The following is a 16617-nucleotide window of genomic DNA, read 5'->3' as shown; positions in this document are numbered from 1 at the left end:
AACTGTGTAAGTTTCTTTAAGCACGTCTGAATTAGGAGTCAACATCCCCACGCTATGTTTCACGTGTGGTTGAAGGTGCCAGAACTCACCGTATGTAGTGAATCTTCAGGGTGGAGCCTTGGTAGCTCATGGCGACCGAACCGAACATCATCTCCCCAAGCATGTTGACATCAGAGGCGGGCCGCGTGTACTATTGGAAGTGAAAGGAACCACCACAGCATCATGCATGGTGTGACAGAGAATAACGCTCAGCTTGTTGGTAATTAGACCTGTTTCTCAAAGCTGCACCTGATAGCTTTACAACCTTAGTGATTGTAAAAATGGTGACCTACTTTTTTCCCCAAATAATCACTAATGTTCATGATTTCTTCTTTATACATGATATCCTCACACAGGACCCAAGCATTTTACTGAAGCTCATTTTGAATCTTTTTTACGAGAAACAAAGGTTTTCCTCATCTCCATTTACAAAGGCTAAGTAGAAAGATCAGGTGATGAAAGAGACAAGGTGATTGCTCTCTTGGTACTAAGAACACATCCTGAAAAGAAATAACAGTCCAGGATTATCTGACCAAAATTAACACTGCTGAACAAAATGCCCCTTGGGGCAGGTGAGGTCCAAGAGATGATAGACAGTCTGATCCCTCTAAAGTTTTACATAAATATTTTTAAAATATCTGAACCCTTACCTCTGACCAGTCTTTTGCATCCCTTTTGCCAGCACAGAGGGTGAACAGCACTGCCTCCCCCCACAACTATTCATACAGCTCTAGTGATGGCCTCGCCTTCTGTGAAATCCAGTGGGCACTTCCCAGTTTGTTTTATTAAATGTCTCACAGTATCTGATGTGCTGATTGCTCTCCTTCTTAAATCTCTGCTTTCCCGACTCATCCCCTGGACAGAACTGTTCCTTAGAGGGCCCTCCTATCACTGCCCACGTCCACAATCACTGCTGCGATTCTGGTTCTATCTGACATGTGGGAACCCCGACACCTTCATCTCTGGACCCTGACTTGCCTGGGACTCTGGAAGCCAGCAGCCAAATGCCTTCACTCACATGGCACAAAATCTGTATATTGTGAAATATGATGGTATGTGAGTGGATGCACTTGAATAGAGGATGCTCAGCTCCTACTGTAAATGCTGGTGACACACGATAAGGAGGATGGATATGAGTGTCAACCAAACCAGCAGCACCCGCACTGCCTGACCAAAACCAAACCACCACCTCCTGTGACTCGGGCCACCAGCCAGATTCTTGGCTGCTTTGCTTTCTACTCAAGCAAAAACGTGGCATCACCCTTAACACTCCCTTCTTTTTTTAACTTAAAATCCACACACATACACATATATATTCACACACAGAGAGACACACACATACATCTACTTACACGTATTTGCAGAGAAGGAAAGAGAAACAGAAATCAATCCATCTAATTTAATAGGCTCCTACCAACCCCTTCTCACTACATGCAGACAGAACTGACAGGCTTTCACGTTCTTCATTAGTAACTTCGACCCACCACCTCCATTTCTTAATCTGCTTTCTCTTGAAGCTCAAGGTCCACATGCAAACTGTGATTCTCGACTCACTGCTAATTGACTCTGCGCCGTTGTAACCACACACACACACTGCTCTGAGACCCGGGATTCTGTCAAATATGGGCGGACGCATGCAACCATCCTGGTCGTGAAAAGAACAACATTCTATATGCCTGTGGCTGCTGGTACCTTCCCTGGCTTTGCTGTTCTAGCAACATGGTGGAAAAACTCACATGACTAGAAAAATAAAAATAAAAACTGATATATCCTCCACAAGTAGTACCCTACTGCAAGTCATATTTATGAAACAACTTCCCTTATGCCTGGTTGGCCAATATTCTGCAATAACCCTTATCCTCTGCTTACTTACACACACACACACACACACACACACACACACACACACACAACATAAAAATGCTACCAGTCCTCTATTCTTCACAATCAACTTCAGTTCAGTTCAGTTCAGTCGCTCAGTCGTGTCCGACTCTTTGCGACCCCATGAATTGCAGCACGCCAGGCCTCTCTGTCCATCACCAACTCCTGGAGTCTACCCAAACCCATGTCCATCAAGTTGGTGATGCCATCCAACCATCTCATCCTCTCTCGTCCCCTTCTCCTCTCGCCCTCAATCCTACCTAGCATTAGGGTCTTTTCCAATGAGTCAACCCTTCGCATGAGGTGCCCAAAGTATTGGAGTTTCAGCTTCAACAACAGACCTTCCAATGAACACCCAGGAACACAATCAACTTAGGTCTTGCCTTTCCATCTGCTCCTATAAGCAGCTTTCTTCCTTCTACTGGCCAGAGCTATTTTCTCAAGATGTCCACCCACATCCCCAGACTCCTCAGAATCTTCTGACAAAACTGGAAAACACGTGCCTTAGCCCAGTTCTGACAACCGGGCAAGAAAAACAGGAGGGATCACTCCCTTTGCAATATTCCTTCCTCGTGTGGTCTGTGTTAACAACTGGATCCCCCCTGCTCCACTTTTCTCTAGTTTTTACGGAGAGATAAAAGCCAAAGTGTGAGCACAGCACTGACCTAAAACACCTGAGACACATTTTTGGATCCAGACTCCTACTGCAGGAGCGGGCACCTCCAGCACCGTGATCCCCATGGGGAAATGACAGTAAGTGACTTCAGCCCTCGGGCTATTGCGGTCACAGGGGCAGCTTTACCTGGTACTTGGGAAGCTGCTCCTTGGCATGTGGTAAAGGTCCCCCTGAAGGGCCATGAGCAGCAGGGCCGCCTCCTGGGCAGCTTTTGGCCGGCACTTTCGCAGGGAGGTCCTCCGTTCTCTGGGTGAAGAGGGAGAGGCAGGGTGAACACACCACCACCAAGTGTACCAGGCTCCCCACACACACTCGCTGGGGAGCCCTTCCTTAAACCATTCTGCAACTAAAGAGTAGCCCCTACTTGTCGCAACTAGAGAAAAGCCTGCATAGCATCAAAGACGCAGCACAGCCAAAAATGTAATAAATAAAATTACTTTTAAAAAACCATTCTCTTTGTTTTATTATTGTCATTATGTTTTTTTGGAGGTATGGTGCAGCTTGAGGGATCTGAGTTCCCCAACTAAGGACTGAACCTGGGCCCTTGCCATGAAAGTGCTGAGTCCTAACCACTGGACCACCAGGGGATTTCCCAAGAATATTCTCTTTTAATAATGCAGCTGTTATTGACATTTCAATTCATACTTGAAAATCATCGATGAGACCTGACCTCTGTTTTGATTATTAGAGGATTTTGGAGTACTTTGTAGAGTCATAGCCTAGAACACTGATGAGGATACAGTCCTTGATTCAAATTTAAATTTTCACCAGGCAAATGGAATTAGGAAGGCAGAAGGATTCATTTGGAAAGTCCGGGCATGTGCTTTCATGACACACCCTCCTGCACTGCTTCAGAGAAAGTCACGCGGTCGGGCTTGTGAAAGATGAAGGCAGAGCACTGAACAGGGGCTCCTATGATCACCCAGCACGTGAAGCAACACGGCCTCTAGAGGTCAGGGCTCGTGGGGCATGAGCTCCACACATTTCCTACATGGAGTCCAGGGCCAGTTTCTATGACAGTGACACAGAGGAATAAAGATACACCTGTACTAACATTTTCCATCCTCCTGTGCCAAGACACACTCCCCCTACAGATGCAGCCTGCCCCTCTGTGATGCGTGGCTTCTATCCTCAGTCTTATTTGCTTTTTGTGTGCAGCTTTGCTTGGACAACCATGAATGCAACTGCAGCTTATCTAATCTGCAATGTGACAGTCACACTGGTGGTCGAATGCAAATGCCTGCAGTCATGTGCCTGCTGGCAACTGCTGACGCTTGGTGCCTGCTGGTGGGGGGTGGGGGGGAAGGCTGAAGATGGGGAGGGCAGAAGGGGAACAGGAAGCATGTGTCCCCAGTGGTCACGGGCAGGGATGGAGGCCCAGGATGTGGGGTCCTCCCTGAGTATATGCACACAGTCAGTGGTCTCTTCAGGTCTACCCGCTGCCTCATGCCGCTGAAGCCAGGCACATGATCCTGCAGCGACACATGACCCACACCTGTCCCACACCACCAGGCCCTCTGGCCAAGCATCCGTGGGTGGTGACGGCACCCAGTCCAGTAAGCAGAGCCCAGACTGGACTTGTTCGGTAGCCTCAGCCAGTTTCCAAGCCTACCCGGGCCCAGCTGCCTCTGTAATTATTAATAAATGAGCACTTTCCAGGACACTTCTGTTGATATCCCAGGGTCATCACTGACCCTACAGACACGATTCCGGTTCCTTTTGCCAACCAGTGAGAATTTTTTCCCTCTACCTGTTACCACCATCAAGAGCCCAGGTGGCAGAGTGTGGATGTGCAAATATACCATCTGTGCAATGCCTTCAGGGAAACAGGAAATGATGCGGGAAATCAGAGGGAAACCGCGTGCTGTTCACCAAAGGGCCAAGTACCAGCTCGCCTGACCTTCCATACGAATCTACCATGAAAGCCTCAGGGAATCACCTGAGAGACTTCTCATCCCCAGCCCCCCACTTACCTAACAAGCCTGACAACTACTGTAATGATTAGCTACCTGGCCGACTTCCACGTGAGAGCACCATGAGGTCTGCCCAGCTAAACTGCCTTTAACCAAACACTTCCTTCCTATAGAAATGACCTTATCAGAAGCAGGAAGAGATCTCAGCCCTGAAGAGACGTAGACTGTGACATAAACTATTCAGTTACTTAGCTGTACATTCTCTAAAGTGCCAGGATTCAGTCAATACAGGTAGCAGGTTACTGAACATGAAAAGAAGGAACAGAAAAGGATGTAATTTGTAGACATCTGGATAACTGCTGAAAGGCGACAAGTCAGAAGTACACTGGACAGCCATCCTGAAGACTCACAGGGAGGACCAGACTCTGCTCCCACCAGACACGTTGCTCTACAGTTCCCATTCTGGTTCCAAGGGATCAAGGGCTACTCTGTCCTCATTTTTACCACCCCCAGATGCCCTATGTCTCATCCCACCACCATCACCACCTCCTCCATTACCACTAACCTCACCATCATCATTACCACTATCATCTGCCCCATCAACACCACCATCTCCACCATCATCACCATCACCACTACCATCACCATCACCACGACCAACCCCACCATCATATTGCCACCACCATCCCCACCACGACAACCATCTCCACCATCACCAGCATCGCCATCTCCACCATCACCACCACCACCATCACCTCCATCACCACCACCACCATCACCTCCATCATTACCACATCTTCACCATCACCACCACCACCACCATCACCATCTCTACCACTACTATTACCACCATCTCCAGCATCATCATCTCTACCATCATTACCATCACCACCACCATCACCATCATCACCTCCATTACCACTACCACCACTCTGCCCTCCACTAAAAAAAGAAAATAAATAAACTTCCTTGGTCAAGCAGGCTTGAGACACAGGCCCTTTTGCAGACGCAGGCCCTTTTGCTAGTATCCTGCAACCTTGTGGCGAGGAAAGCTCCCCACTTCTGCTTATCCCAGTGCTACATATCACCTCTTACTGTCTATGGTAAATATCAGACCTTCTCTACAGGCAAATGCTTCATGAATTTTAGATTTCTTAGTTTTCTCATTATACAGCACATATTTGGCATCAAAAACCTATTGGATTGTGACTCACTAGCAAATTCACTTCTGGTAACATCTATAGTAGCTGCTTAGCTCTGCATGATGACTGGCTGATGGTCTCACCTGTGTGTATTAATAAGTATGCAACTGGGGTGGTTGAGGAACCTCTGCCCGTTTCCTCTGAATCACTAATGAGGCTGTATGACTCAGCCCAGAGAGCAGATGCTGGACTGACCAGAGAGATGGTTAAAGCACAGCTGCAAAAGAGGAAAGCAAATCCACATTTCCTACCTGAGCTGCCACCTCCTCCATCTTGTGAACAGCTTTAGAATCAAACAAGACTTGTCTGCCTCTCCTTTCACAGTCCTGGTAAACGATCAGGCGAATCTCGTTCAGGTCCAGCTCTGAACATGACCAACTGTGGATTAACAAGAGAGAAAGGAGTAGTGTTAGTGGCAACACTCAGGATGGTCACAGGAAGACGAGGCTCCCAGCCGGCATGCACGTGCACGTGGAAGATACCAGCAGGCGAGCTCTCGCAGACTGTGGGCACACAGCCCTGGCTGCAGACTCTGACCAGCCAGTGCCCGTGACCAGGGCTGGGAGGGCTACTGAGATAATAAATCACTGGAGAGAAAACTTCTCCTTCCAAAGCAACTCTGGGGACTTCCCTGGTGGTCCAGTGGATAAGAATCTGCCTGCCAGTGCAGGAGACACAGGTTCGATCCCTAGTCCGGGGAGATTCCACATGACTTAAGAGCAACTAAGCCCGTGCGCCACAACTACTGAGCCTCAGTGCTGCAACTCCTGAAGCCTGAATGCCCTAGAGTCCATGCTCTGAAACAAGAAGCCGGTGCAACAAGAAACCTGTGCACCGCAACTAGATCCAGCACAATCAAAAATAAATTAAAAAAAAAAGCAAACTCTGCTCAAAGACGGCAGGCAGGAGTGGCACAGGTGTGTGGAGACAGCTGAACCGGATGCCTGGGTTAAGGGGGGAGGCATGGCCGAGGTTGGAGGGCCTGGAGTGTTCCCACCTCTGCACCATCAGGTGGGAATCTGGAAGCAGTCAGGAGAGCCCTCGCTCTTCCTCTCCCACCCGCCCAGTCTCAGGCCAGACCGAGAGGAATTACATCGCCTGGAACTTAGTCTTTTCTTCTACTGTGGCTGGTTCTGACATGGAAGTTTGGAAAACCAAGTGCATCAGTGCACAGGAACTGAATTGCTGATACTGACAATCAGCCATCAAGGGAGCGTGTTTTTTTCCTAAGCAAACCAAAAGCCATCAAGACAAAACGGCTCCAAACACAGGTTTGTTCTTGAGCCACAAGTGAAATCAGAACTTGAAGACTAACAAAGGGCTGCACTGCTTTGGTCTCTTCAGATATAAGTCTGTTAACCCATTTGTTCAACACAGATCTGGGTACCTGTGGTCACTGTGCTCGAAGCTAGAGGTTGAGCAGCTGGTTAACTAAGCAGGGTTGATCACTGCCCTCAGGGAGGACATGGTTCAGTGAGGAATACTGGGTGAGTCGTCATCTATAAATGTGTAACTACAGATTGACTAAGTGCAAGAAAGAAAAGGATGTGATAAGACTCATATTTTCAGGTTTACGTGGTGGGGGAGGTGCAGGGAAGTCCCTAGGATTTAAGGGAGACAGAGCTGGAGAGGCAGGTGGGAGACAGCAGGCCAGCTCATCTCCGAGGACAGCGAGTGGCCAAGGCCAACAGGTCCATAAACTCACTCTACACTTTCGAGAGGTTGGTCCACAGCTAGAGGGGAAGCAGGGCTAGCGAAGATTAAGACTAGAAGCAGGAAGGCCAAGTAGAATTTATTCTAAGAGTTTAGGGCCTTCAAATGAAGGCTCTAGCGTGATGGCAACTGAGGCAGAGGGAAGGGGGGACAGACGCTGGCGGCAGGTACATCTAGAGGCAGAACCGACATGGTTCGGTGTGGATGGAGGCCAGCAGGGTGCCAGGTGCTGACAGCACTGAGCTAAGAGGGTGGGGGACAGATGGAGAATTAGAGGACTGATGGACAGACAAAGTACACTGTAAAACTAAGAGATGGTATGGCAGGGCCGAGTCAGACACACACGGTTTCAGATTCAAACTCTCCGAGATCCCATTTCTCCATCAGCATAAGAGTGTTAACACCAAGCTCACAAAGCTGAAGCAGGGATTACGTGAAAGTGTTTCACACAGAGCCTGACATAGCTAAGTGCTCCAGAATGGCGGTTATTCCCTGAAGAACTGCTGATGTCACGGTATTTTAAGGACATTGCTACAGTGTCTGGTCCCCAACCACAAACTGCGCATCACTGGTCCTTTCCTTTTCAGGCCCTGGTAATAACGAACACGTGCTTTTCAGGGAGCAGATTTGTTGTCTTAAACCGTAGCCCCCAAAGTATCAAGTTCTAGTTGCACCTTCTCAACAGCCCGAGCTCTAAGCTGCCAGGCCCAGCATCTTTCCTTCTAGTTTTTATACAACATGGCGAGTTTGATTCAGAAATCATTTGTCTCCCACTTTCAATCCAGGCCTGGCTGGTCAGACATGTCCCCTGACCCCCACCTGGGCTGTGCGGCTGGGGCCTATTTTTTGCCATCACGAGCTGAGAGCCGACCTGAGGACTTGGTCACAGAAGGAAAAAGAGGGGAGTCGTCAGGCAGCCATTCCTGGGGAGCACAGCTCCTGCAGCCAGTTCTCTGTCACCCCAGCCCAACAACTCCCAGTGCCTGTAACTCAAACCACAACATTTCACATGAGATCATTATTAAAAACATCCTCTGCAATTACTAAAAACACAGCACACAGGCTGAAGTCATTAAAAGTGAAAATCGACAAAGATCTAATTGTCTTGTATTTTCTTGTTCAATCCATTTTCCCCCAAGAATGATATTTTGCCAAGACAGCATTATCATTTACAGAGCAACTTGTAAATTATCATTTACAACTTGTAAATTATCATTACAGAGCAACTTGTTCAGCCCTTATTTTTGAGGGGTAACACTGACTCAAATATCAATCAAACTGAAGACAGCCCCTCTGGAAGAACTAAAATTTCATAAAGACTCTTGTGGCTCAGCTGATAAAGAATCCACCCGCAATGCAGGAGACCTGGGTTCGATCCTTGCGGTGGGAAGATCCCATGGAGAAGGGAAAGGCTACCCACTCCAGTATTCTGGCCCGGAGAATTCCATGGACTTTACGTCCACAGAGTCATAAAGAGTTGGACAAGACTGAGCTACTCTCACTTTCACTATAATGCCCTATAAATTGTTTCATGCTTTTTAATTTAAAAAGATGAAAAGATATGGGAAGAAAAGATGTTTGTCAGATTATCCGACTTATTGACTCAAATACCTTAAAAAGTTTTTTCTAAAATACAAGGAAAACTCTATTCTACTTTCACATGAATATTGTCACTGGTTTAACACCTAATTGTAATTCTGACATTCCCCATCTCTGAACTTAGTACAGTAAGTCCCCTATATATGAACCTTCAAGTTGTGAACTTTCAAAAGATGTGACTGTGCTTTCACATGTCCAATCACGTAAGTGAGTTCACGTATCTGGTGTACATTGTCGCCTGCACGCATTCTCTACAAGTGGTTGTGCTTTTGTGTACCTTACTGTATGGTACTGTATAGAGTATATATTGTATATTTATTTCAAGCCCAGGACGTCCACAAGCAGGTGTAAAACAGGAGTGAGGTAGCTGGTACTACTTACTGTACTTTTCAAGGTACTGCACTGTAAGATTAAAAATGTTTTATTTTCTATGTTTGTTCTTCATGTGTTTGTGTGAATAGTATTATAAACCTCTACTGTATATATATGTATGTATATATATAAAATATATATTATTACAGTCTACTACACAGCCGATTGTGTTACTTGGCTTACTTTGTTGGACTTATAAACAAATTGGACTTACGAACCCGCTCTTAGAACACAACTCGTTCATATGTCGGTGACTTGCTACAGAGGGAATAATAGTTGAGAGTCACCTGGGACAGGAAACGTAGGTGAAATGGTATTTCAGAAGGAGGCCTGGGGTCACACTATGGCTCTGCATCCCCTGTCGTGAGGATGTGTGGAAACCTCCAGCACCCCGAGGGCTCCTCCCTGCCACCATGGAGTTACCTGTGACCACAACCCATCCATATTCCCTGCATGCCCACACTCACTCCAACCTCCAGTTACCATGCAGCCTCCAGAAGCACCAGCCGCAGCTCCTGGCACTTTGCTGAGGGTGACTCTCTGCAGGACTCGGGGTGAAAACAAGCCTTGGGCCCTTGCCTTAAAATATCTGTCTGGTACTTTAAAGGCACTGACTGATCAGAAACACCTTGTTTCTTGACTTTTGCTAAAAACAAGGGAGAAACAGTGCCCCTAGCATCAGGGAACACAGTAGCACATGTCTGCTTTATGGTCACAGCTGTAAGACCTGAAGCACAAGAAAATAAGTTGGTTTGTCTACCTTTTCCAACCATAAAATTTAAACAAAAGGACTTATATGAACCCTTTTCAGTTCGAGAATTCCAGGATGCGAAGATCTGCCCGGTTGGACCAGGTCTTATCTCTGGAACTGCTGATCAAGAGTGGGAGGCGAGTGACCAGAGTCTCAACGACTCACTTGAAAGGTGACAAGCAGTAGTAGTTCAAATGGTTTTGAGTAGAGAAAACAGAATTGTGTTCCCCCCAAAGAGATGGCCAGATCCTAATTCCTGGTACCTGTGGATATGACCTTGTTTGGAAACAGTGTCTCTGCAGATGTCATTGAGCTGAGGCCATCCTGGACCAGGCTGCGCCCTCATCCAATGACAGGTGTCCTCCGGGGAGGAGGGGAATCTGGACACAAGACTCAGGGAAGACGGCTCTGCGATGACAGGACAGAGGTCCGAGCTGTGGTGACAAGCCCAGGGAAGTCCAAGGATGCTGGCCCTCAGGGGGATACGATAAATAAGAAATGTCCCTGTTCTCAAGGAACTTGAAGAAGCAACCACGTGGGTAGCCACAGAAAACAACAGGACCAGGCAGGGCACAGACCGCAGGAGAGCAACCAGGAGACAACCCGGAAGAGCAGCGTCTGCACCGGGGAAGGAACGAAGGGTGCAGAGGGCCAGGATGGGACACGGTCGTGAGCAGGGGGCTCCTCAGCCGGGAGCAGGACAGACACACAGTCGAGAGGCACAGCATTCAAGCGTCGGGTGGCTGGACTATTTCTCTTGCAAGAGGACTGTACAGACCTGGGAAGTTGAGGACAACCTGACGAGGACCCTGACTGCCATGTCAAGGAATGAACTGGCTTCACAACCACTGAGCTGAATGCTATTTCAACCTTCTGAGAAAGTGAAGGATGCCATCGGACCCGTCTAAGGAGAGATCCAAAACTACCTGAGAAAACCACTTTTTGGGAAGTGGAGAGGGGCCCCAACCAGCACACCAGGGTTTCCAGGAGTCAAGCCAGCAGGGACCAGGGTGGGAGGTATCCGGTTTGCTGCACCAATTTGTCCCCTGGGACCCACAGCTTGGGCATCTGATTCCTCGCCTGAATGTTTACAGGGACCAGGCTGGAGGTGGGCTCAGTATGTCCAGTGGAACCGCAGTCTATGAGAGAAGGACACTTCGGAGATGCCCTTCCTCTGACTCTCACATGAAGAAACAAAGATCATCAAAGAAAAGGTCACAGGCAGAGCTGACAGAGCCGTCTTGTGATCTCAGAATGTGGATGTTTTAAGACTGAGGTATGTGGGGACTTCCCTGGGAACGCAATGGATAAGAATCTGCCTGCCAACGCAGGAGACAGGGATTCGATCCCTGGTCTGGGAAGATCCCACATGCCTTGGAGTAATAAGCCCATGCACCACAACTATTAAGGCTATGATCTAGAGCCCAGGAGTCACAACTACTGAGCACACATGTCTAGAGCCTGTGCTCTGCAACAAGACAAGCCATTGCATTGAGAAGCCCATGAAACGCAATGAAGAGGAAGTAGCCCCCCTTGTTATAACTAGCAAAAGCTCAAACAGCAACAAAGACCCAGCACAGCCAAAAATTAACAAATGAAATTATTTTTTTAAAAAAGAGTCAGGTATGCTAGGGAACTTTAAATGGTTCAAAAAAAGGGAACACGAAACTACACAGAACCAACAAAGCCGACCACGATGATAACAAAGGCTGGCAAACTCTGTCCATCTGCCCAGCAGCTCCGGGCACTGGGTGCTGGCTTGACCAGGTGCCATGAGAGACATCAGGAAGAGAAATCAACAAGATCGGTGCCCACTTCAAAACACAATCTGACAGGGGAAGGTCAACGTACAAACCAATCAGTAAATGCTGCTGTCACAGGAATATAGACAAACATCCCTAGAAGGAATGAGAGGTTGAGTCTGCCTAGTAGGGGTGAGAAGTGGGTCCAAGTCACAGACAACATGATGCCTGGGACATGGGTTACCCTTCAGGAAAGATTGAGCTCCCACCTAGTTTGGCTACTTTCACTGGAGGTGACTTTGGGAAAGCGCTGACTCCAGAGCTAAGCCCTTCTAAAACGCAGCCCTCACCCGCATCACAAAGCTGTTGGGAAGACAGAGAATAAGAATGAAAGTACTTGCAAAACTGTAACGGAGAATCAAAAGTGTGTTCAGATACCCAGTCCTTTAGCTGAGATCCTTGGGTGGGGCCAGATGTTTCAGAATTCAGACTTTTTTATCTTTCAAAAGACGTTTATACCACATATTATATAACAACTTCTCCAGGGTCTGAGTTGTAATCAAACACCAACATGAAACAAATTAATATTTCACCAGTCCAAGTGATGACTATTTATGCCAAGTGGATTATCGAGAGACTATAAATAGTCTTATATATAGTTCAGGTGGGTCCCAAAGGTTTTCTTCAGAGATCTCAGGATTCAAGGACTGTAGGATAAAAGGTTGTTGTCCAGTGTGATGCTTGCCATGCCTGAGGGCAGGTCAGTAGTCTCCACAACACCCTGGATATGAGTGGCTCCAGCAAGCTGGCAGCTGGGGAGGCTGTTGGTGGCTGGGAGCGTGGTTCCCGCCAAGACAGAACTATGAATGACCACTCCTGTCACAAGCTCAAACCGCAGTCTTCACCAACTAGGTTCCCACAGCAATGACAGAACGTCATGAGTCATCATACAGCATATTTGGGACCTATAAACGGAACTATGAGACACAAGAGGAAAGACAACCCTGTCCCTCCTTCCTGATATCAGGGTCATGTCGGGTGGAACTCGGAAGCAAGTGGAGTCTGTGTGGTGCCCGCGGAACCGCCACCCAGGCCTCCAGCCTTGGCCACCCTGCGTGGCCCCCAGGCGGGATGGAGCATCTGACCCAGGCAACATCCTCAGCTCCAACCTGGCACCCCCTCTTCGTAAGTGATGAGCTGCAGCCAGAATGACCTCCAAGCCCTCCAACTCTGACACAAACCATCTACCAGGTGTGCAGTGTACAAAGCATAACAGGTGTCCTCAGCCAGAGAGGACAAGAGAAAACAGAAAAGCCACCTTCGTGGACTGACCTTCATGACTGCATGGCACCCTGGCCTTCCTTGATGAGCTCTGCACTGTGATAGAGAAGCAGGCTTCTCAGCACAAACACATCTCTAACAGACAGAATGTTCCAAAAATGTTGGCAAAATACGAAGGTGAAAAGTCCAAGTTCTCTCAAGGCTACAGAGACATCGAGTGGGCAGGAGTCACCGAGGGGCCCTGGTCCAGCCAGCATGCCACCCGGCTGGCTTCTCAGATTCTGTTATTATTAACAGGGTCTACTTTTTCTCCTCTTTAAAAACTTACAGAATCTCTAACTATGACTCATATTTTCCAAAAGGGTTCCTTTAATTCTTAGAAGAGCACTAATTCTTTTCTTGTATCTAGAAGCTACAAATTATCCGATTTTTTTTTTGCGGGGGGGGGAGAAGCTTTGTGATCCATCCCCAAGCATGAATTCAGTATTTCCTGAGCTAATTCTTTCACGCTCTTGACAGCATAACCCAAACCATCAACACGCATCTCTGTGTTCCAGGAGGGCTGAGATGTAACTTTCAGCTCTGTTCAGAGCTACCTTGCATCAACATGATTGCATATCTTTTTCTGAACATAAGGTTTCCCATCCTCCCCTCCACCCAGGGAAACTCTCTACTCATAACAGGTAGGTGAATGAATTTCAAACAGTCAAGACACAGCCTCATATATCCATTTAACTTGCACACTGATAAGGAAATAATTCTTTTTCCCTAGAGGCTTCTCAAGGTCAATTTTCCTAGATTTTCAGAGGTTGAAAGTATGACTCTCCATAAGATCTTTTGTTTACAAAATGGGAAAGTAACATTATTAAACACAAACTGTCCCTATTTGGGGGTATAAAATATTATACCTATTAAGAGATGGGTATAGGTGAGTAGGTGGGGGAGCCTTCAGAGAGTAGTGCTGAAGGCTGGGCGGCGGGGCAGAGGCCAAAATAAGGGAAAAGAGGAGGTGGGAAAGAGCACGAGAGACGTGGGGCGGGGAGAGGTGCTAACACACAGAGTCACATACTCTTTGACCTAGATATTCCACTTGTAGGAATTAATCCTACAGATCAACTTGCATTGGTCCAAAATGGTTATGTACAAAAAGCGATGCACAGCAACACCATTCAGAGCAGCAAAGGACCAGAACAAAGTGTCCGTGTGGGATGGTACGTCCCTACAATGGGGGCTACATGGACACGACCCCGAATGGGGATGCTCCTCAGGCAGTAACATGGTATGCGTTAGGACGTCCCTTTAACTGGAAAAAAGAAGTACAGAGTACTGTGTACAGAACGCTGCCATGTGCATTTCTAAAAGGGATAAAACTCTGAATTTCACTGTATTCCCACAGAGTCTGTCTAGAAGATCTGTAACTGTGAGACTGGTGGAGTCTGGAGTAGGACGCTGGTGGTTGAAAGGGAGAGGCAAGCAAGTCCCTCCCCGCACTCTCTCTTGAAAAACTTAAAATAATGAAACAGGAATACAGCAGGAACACTCATTCTTTTAAAACCCATCAAAGAGTCTAGTATTGTCTTAAGACAAATAACCTCAATGACAGTTTGCTCTATAAAGCTTCTGGTAGCTGAAGCCCAAGGCAGTGGGTGGACTTCCACAGGGAAACCACCTTACTGAATTATAAGCAGTCCGATTCAGTTTCAAATATGTAGTCCAGCCTTGTGTGTGTTCAGCTGCTCAGTCATTCTCTCTTTTGTAACCCCATGTACTGAAGCCCACCAGGTACCTCTGTCCATGCAATTTTCCAGCCAGCAATATTGGAGTGGGTAGCCATGCCCAAGGGATCTTCCAGACCCAGGGATCAAATCCACGTCTCCTGCATTGCAGGTAGATTCTTCACCGCTGAGCCATTAGGGAAGCTCATAGTCTGGCCTTGGACAATGGCATTTACTGAGCTCCCTTCTCAGCATCCACAGACCACACTTTCCTGCTCTTTTTCACCCCTGCCTCCCCTGAGGACAGGACAAAGTTTCCAAGAATGTAACGCCCCCTCTCATTTATCAAACCCATTTACAGATTTCAGTTTGCTATTACTGTTCAGGCCCGTATTGAATTGATTTCCGCCGTATTAACGAACTGTCCTTTTTTACTGCATAATCTCAGAGCCTAGAGATGCTGGTTCCAGAAGGTCTGAAGTCTGAGACACTGAGTCCAGAAGGCCTGAGGTCTGGGTGCAGACAGAGAGGCTCGTGATGAGAGCTGCATGGCACATGGGAAATACCAGCCTAACCTCCTTCCAGAAGGTACCTGAGCTGGCCTTCATAGGTGTCCTTCACAGGTGTCCCGTGTTCTGTTTTACACAGAAGTTAGGAGACTTGAATAAGGTTGGAACCAGTAAGTGCCAAAGATGGAACCCAAACTAGTGTCTCCTGACCCCAAATTGTACTCCTCCAACGCTGCTGGGTCATCAGCTCCACATCACGAGCAAACAACTCGGGGTGATGTGCTCTGCACCCTAAAACCTCCCTCTGTATTTCCATCTGAGGGTAAAAATGCACTATGTTTGAAAAATAAAAAATGCTGATGACACAGTGTTAGGACTGAAAAACAGAACACAGGGTTATGTATAGAGTACGACCTCGATTATGTAGAAAAATGTGATCAAGAATTTTTTAAAGGGTTCACACACACACACACAAAATCGGCAGCTCATATAACAGAAGATTCATCTTCCTAACATATCGAGACTAGTCAGAGATCAATGAAGATTTGCAAACCAATGGAAAGGTGGGCAACAAATGCAGATAGTTTACAGAAAAACAAAAATAATATGGTCTTTAAACATAGGAAAAGATGCTAATTCTCACTCTTGGAAAGAAAAAAGCAAATTAAAAAAAAAACAAACTCAAAGGTAAGACACCCCACACAAGAGAAATGCAGGCGGAGGTGCAAATTGGTGCGACCACAGATGGAGGGTAACTAATCACAGCTCTCAGGGTCCCCAGTGTTTATAGCCTTGGACCCCTGACCCCACTTCTGGAACTAAACAGACACAAACATGTGATTGCAGTGTGTTTGATAAAAGCAGAAGACTGGAAACAAGTGGAGAGGACATGGATGGGGCAAATTAAACCCCTCGCTCTCCGTCCACCCCATGGAACCCCAGCAGCTGCCGCAGACGGTGGGTGTGTGCCCACAGCCAAATTCACAGGGCAGGCCTGGATCCTGGGACAGGCAGGCTGCCCTCTGTAGGGGAAAGAAAGATACATATTGGCTGACTTCCACACAAAAGAAATGTAAAAAGATATCACTTACGCAAATTGAATTTTTAAAATGTAGGAAGAGGAGGGATAGCTCTGAGCACTGAAGGCAAAACTCACAAGAATATTCAGTTCTCCCAGGGAAGGAGCTAGGTTAGCTCAACAGAAGTGGGATTTTGCTCCACTGG

The 16617-nt window shown here is 47.3% G+C and overlaps 1 protein-coding gene across 8 annotated transcripts in view; it reads right to left on the bottom strand.

Annotated features, from left to right (window-relative positions):
• Positions 1-16617, bottom strand: part of FNIP2 (folliculin interacting protein 2) — a 127111-nt gene that overhangs the window by 60567 nt on the left and 49927 nt on the right. For 6 of the 8 annotated variants that reach the window (XM_081541721.1, XM_081541723.1, XM_081541727.1 and 3 more), the window contains 3 exons: positions 5963-6089; positions 2723-2842; positions 90-190 (listed from right to left, as the gene is read on the bottom strand). In XM_081541721.1, the coding sequence (XP_081397847.1) occupies positions 90-190; positions 2723-2842; positions 5963-6089 (348 nt within the window). The remainder of the gene's footprint in view (positions 1-89; positions 191-2722; positions 2843-5962; positions 6090-16617) is intronic. The other 2 variants (XM_081541724.1, XM_081541725.1) reach the window with 1 other exon arrangement.

The sequence above is a fragment of the Giraffa tippelskirchi genome, chromosome 11 (assembly GCF_054371585.1).
Source record: "Giraffa tippelskirchi isolate mGirTip1 chromosome 11, T2T-mGirTip1v1.2.pri, whole genome shotgun sequence".
Lineage (NCBI taxonomy): Eukaryota > Metazoa > Chordata > Mammalia > Artiodactyla > Giraffidae > Giraffa > Giraffa tippelskirchi.
This window is presented reverse-complemented; position numbering and strand designations above follow the sequence as displayed.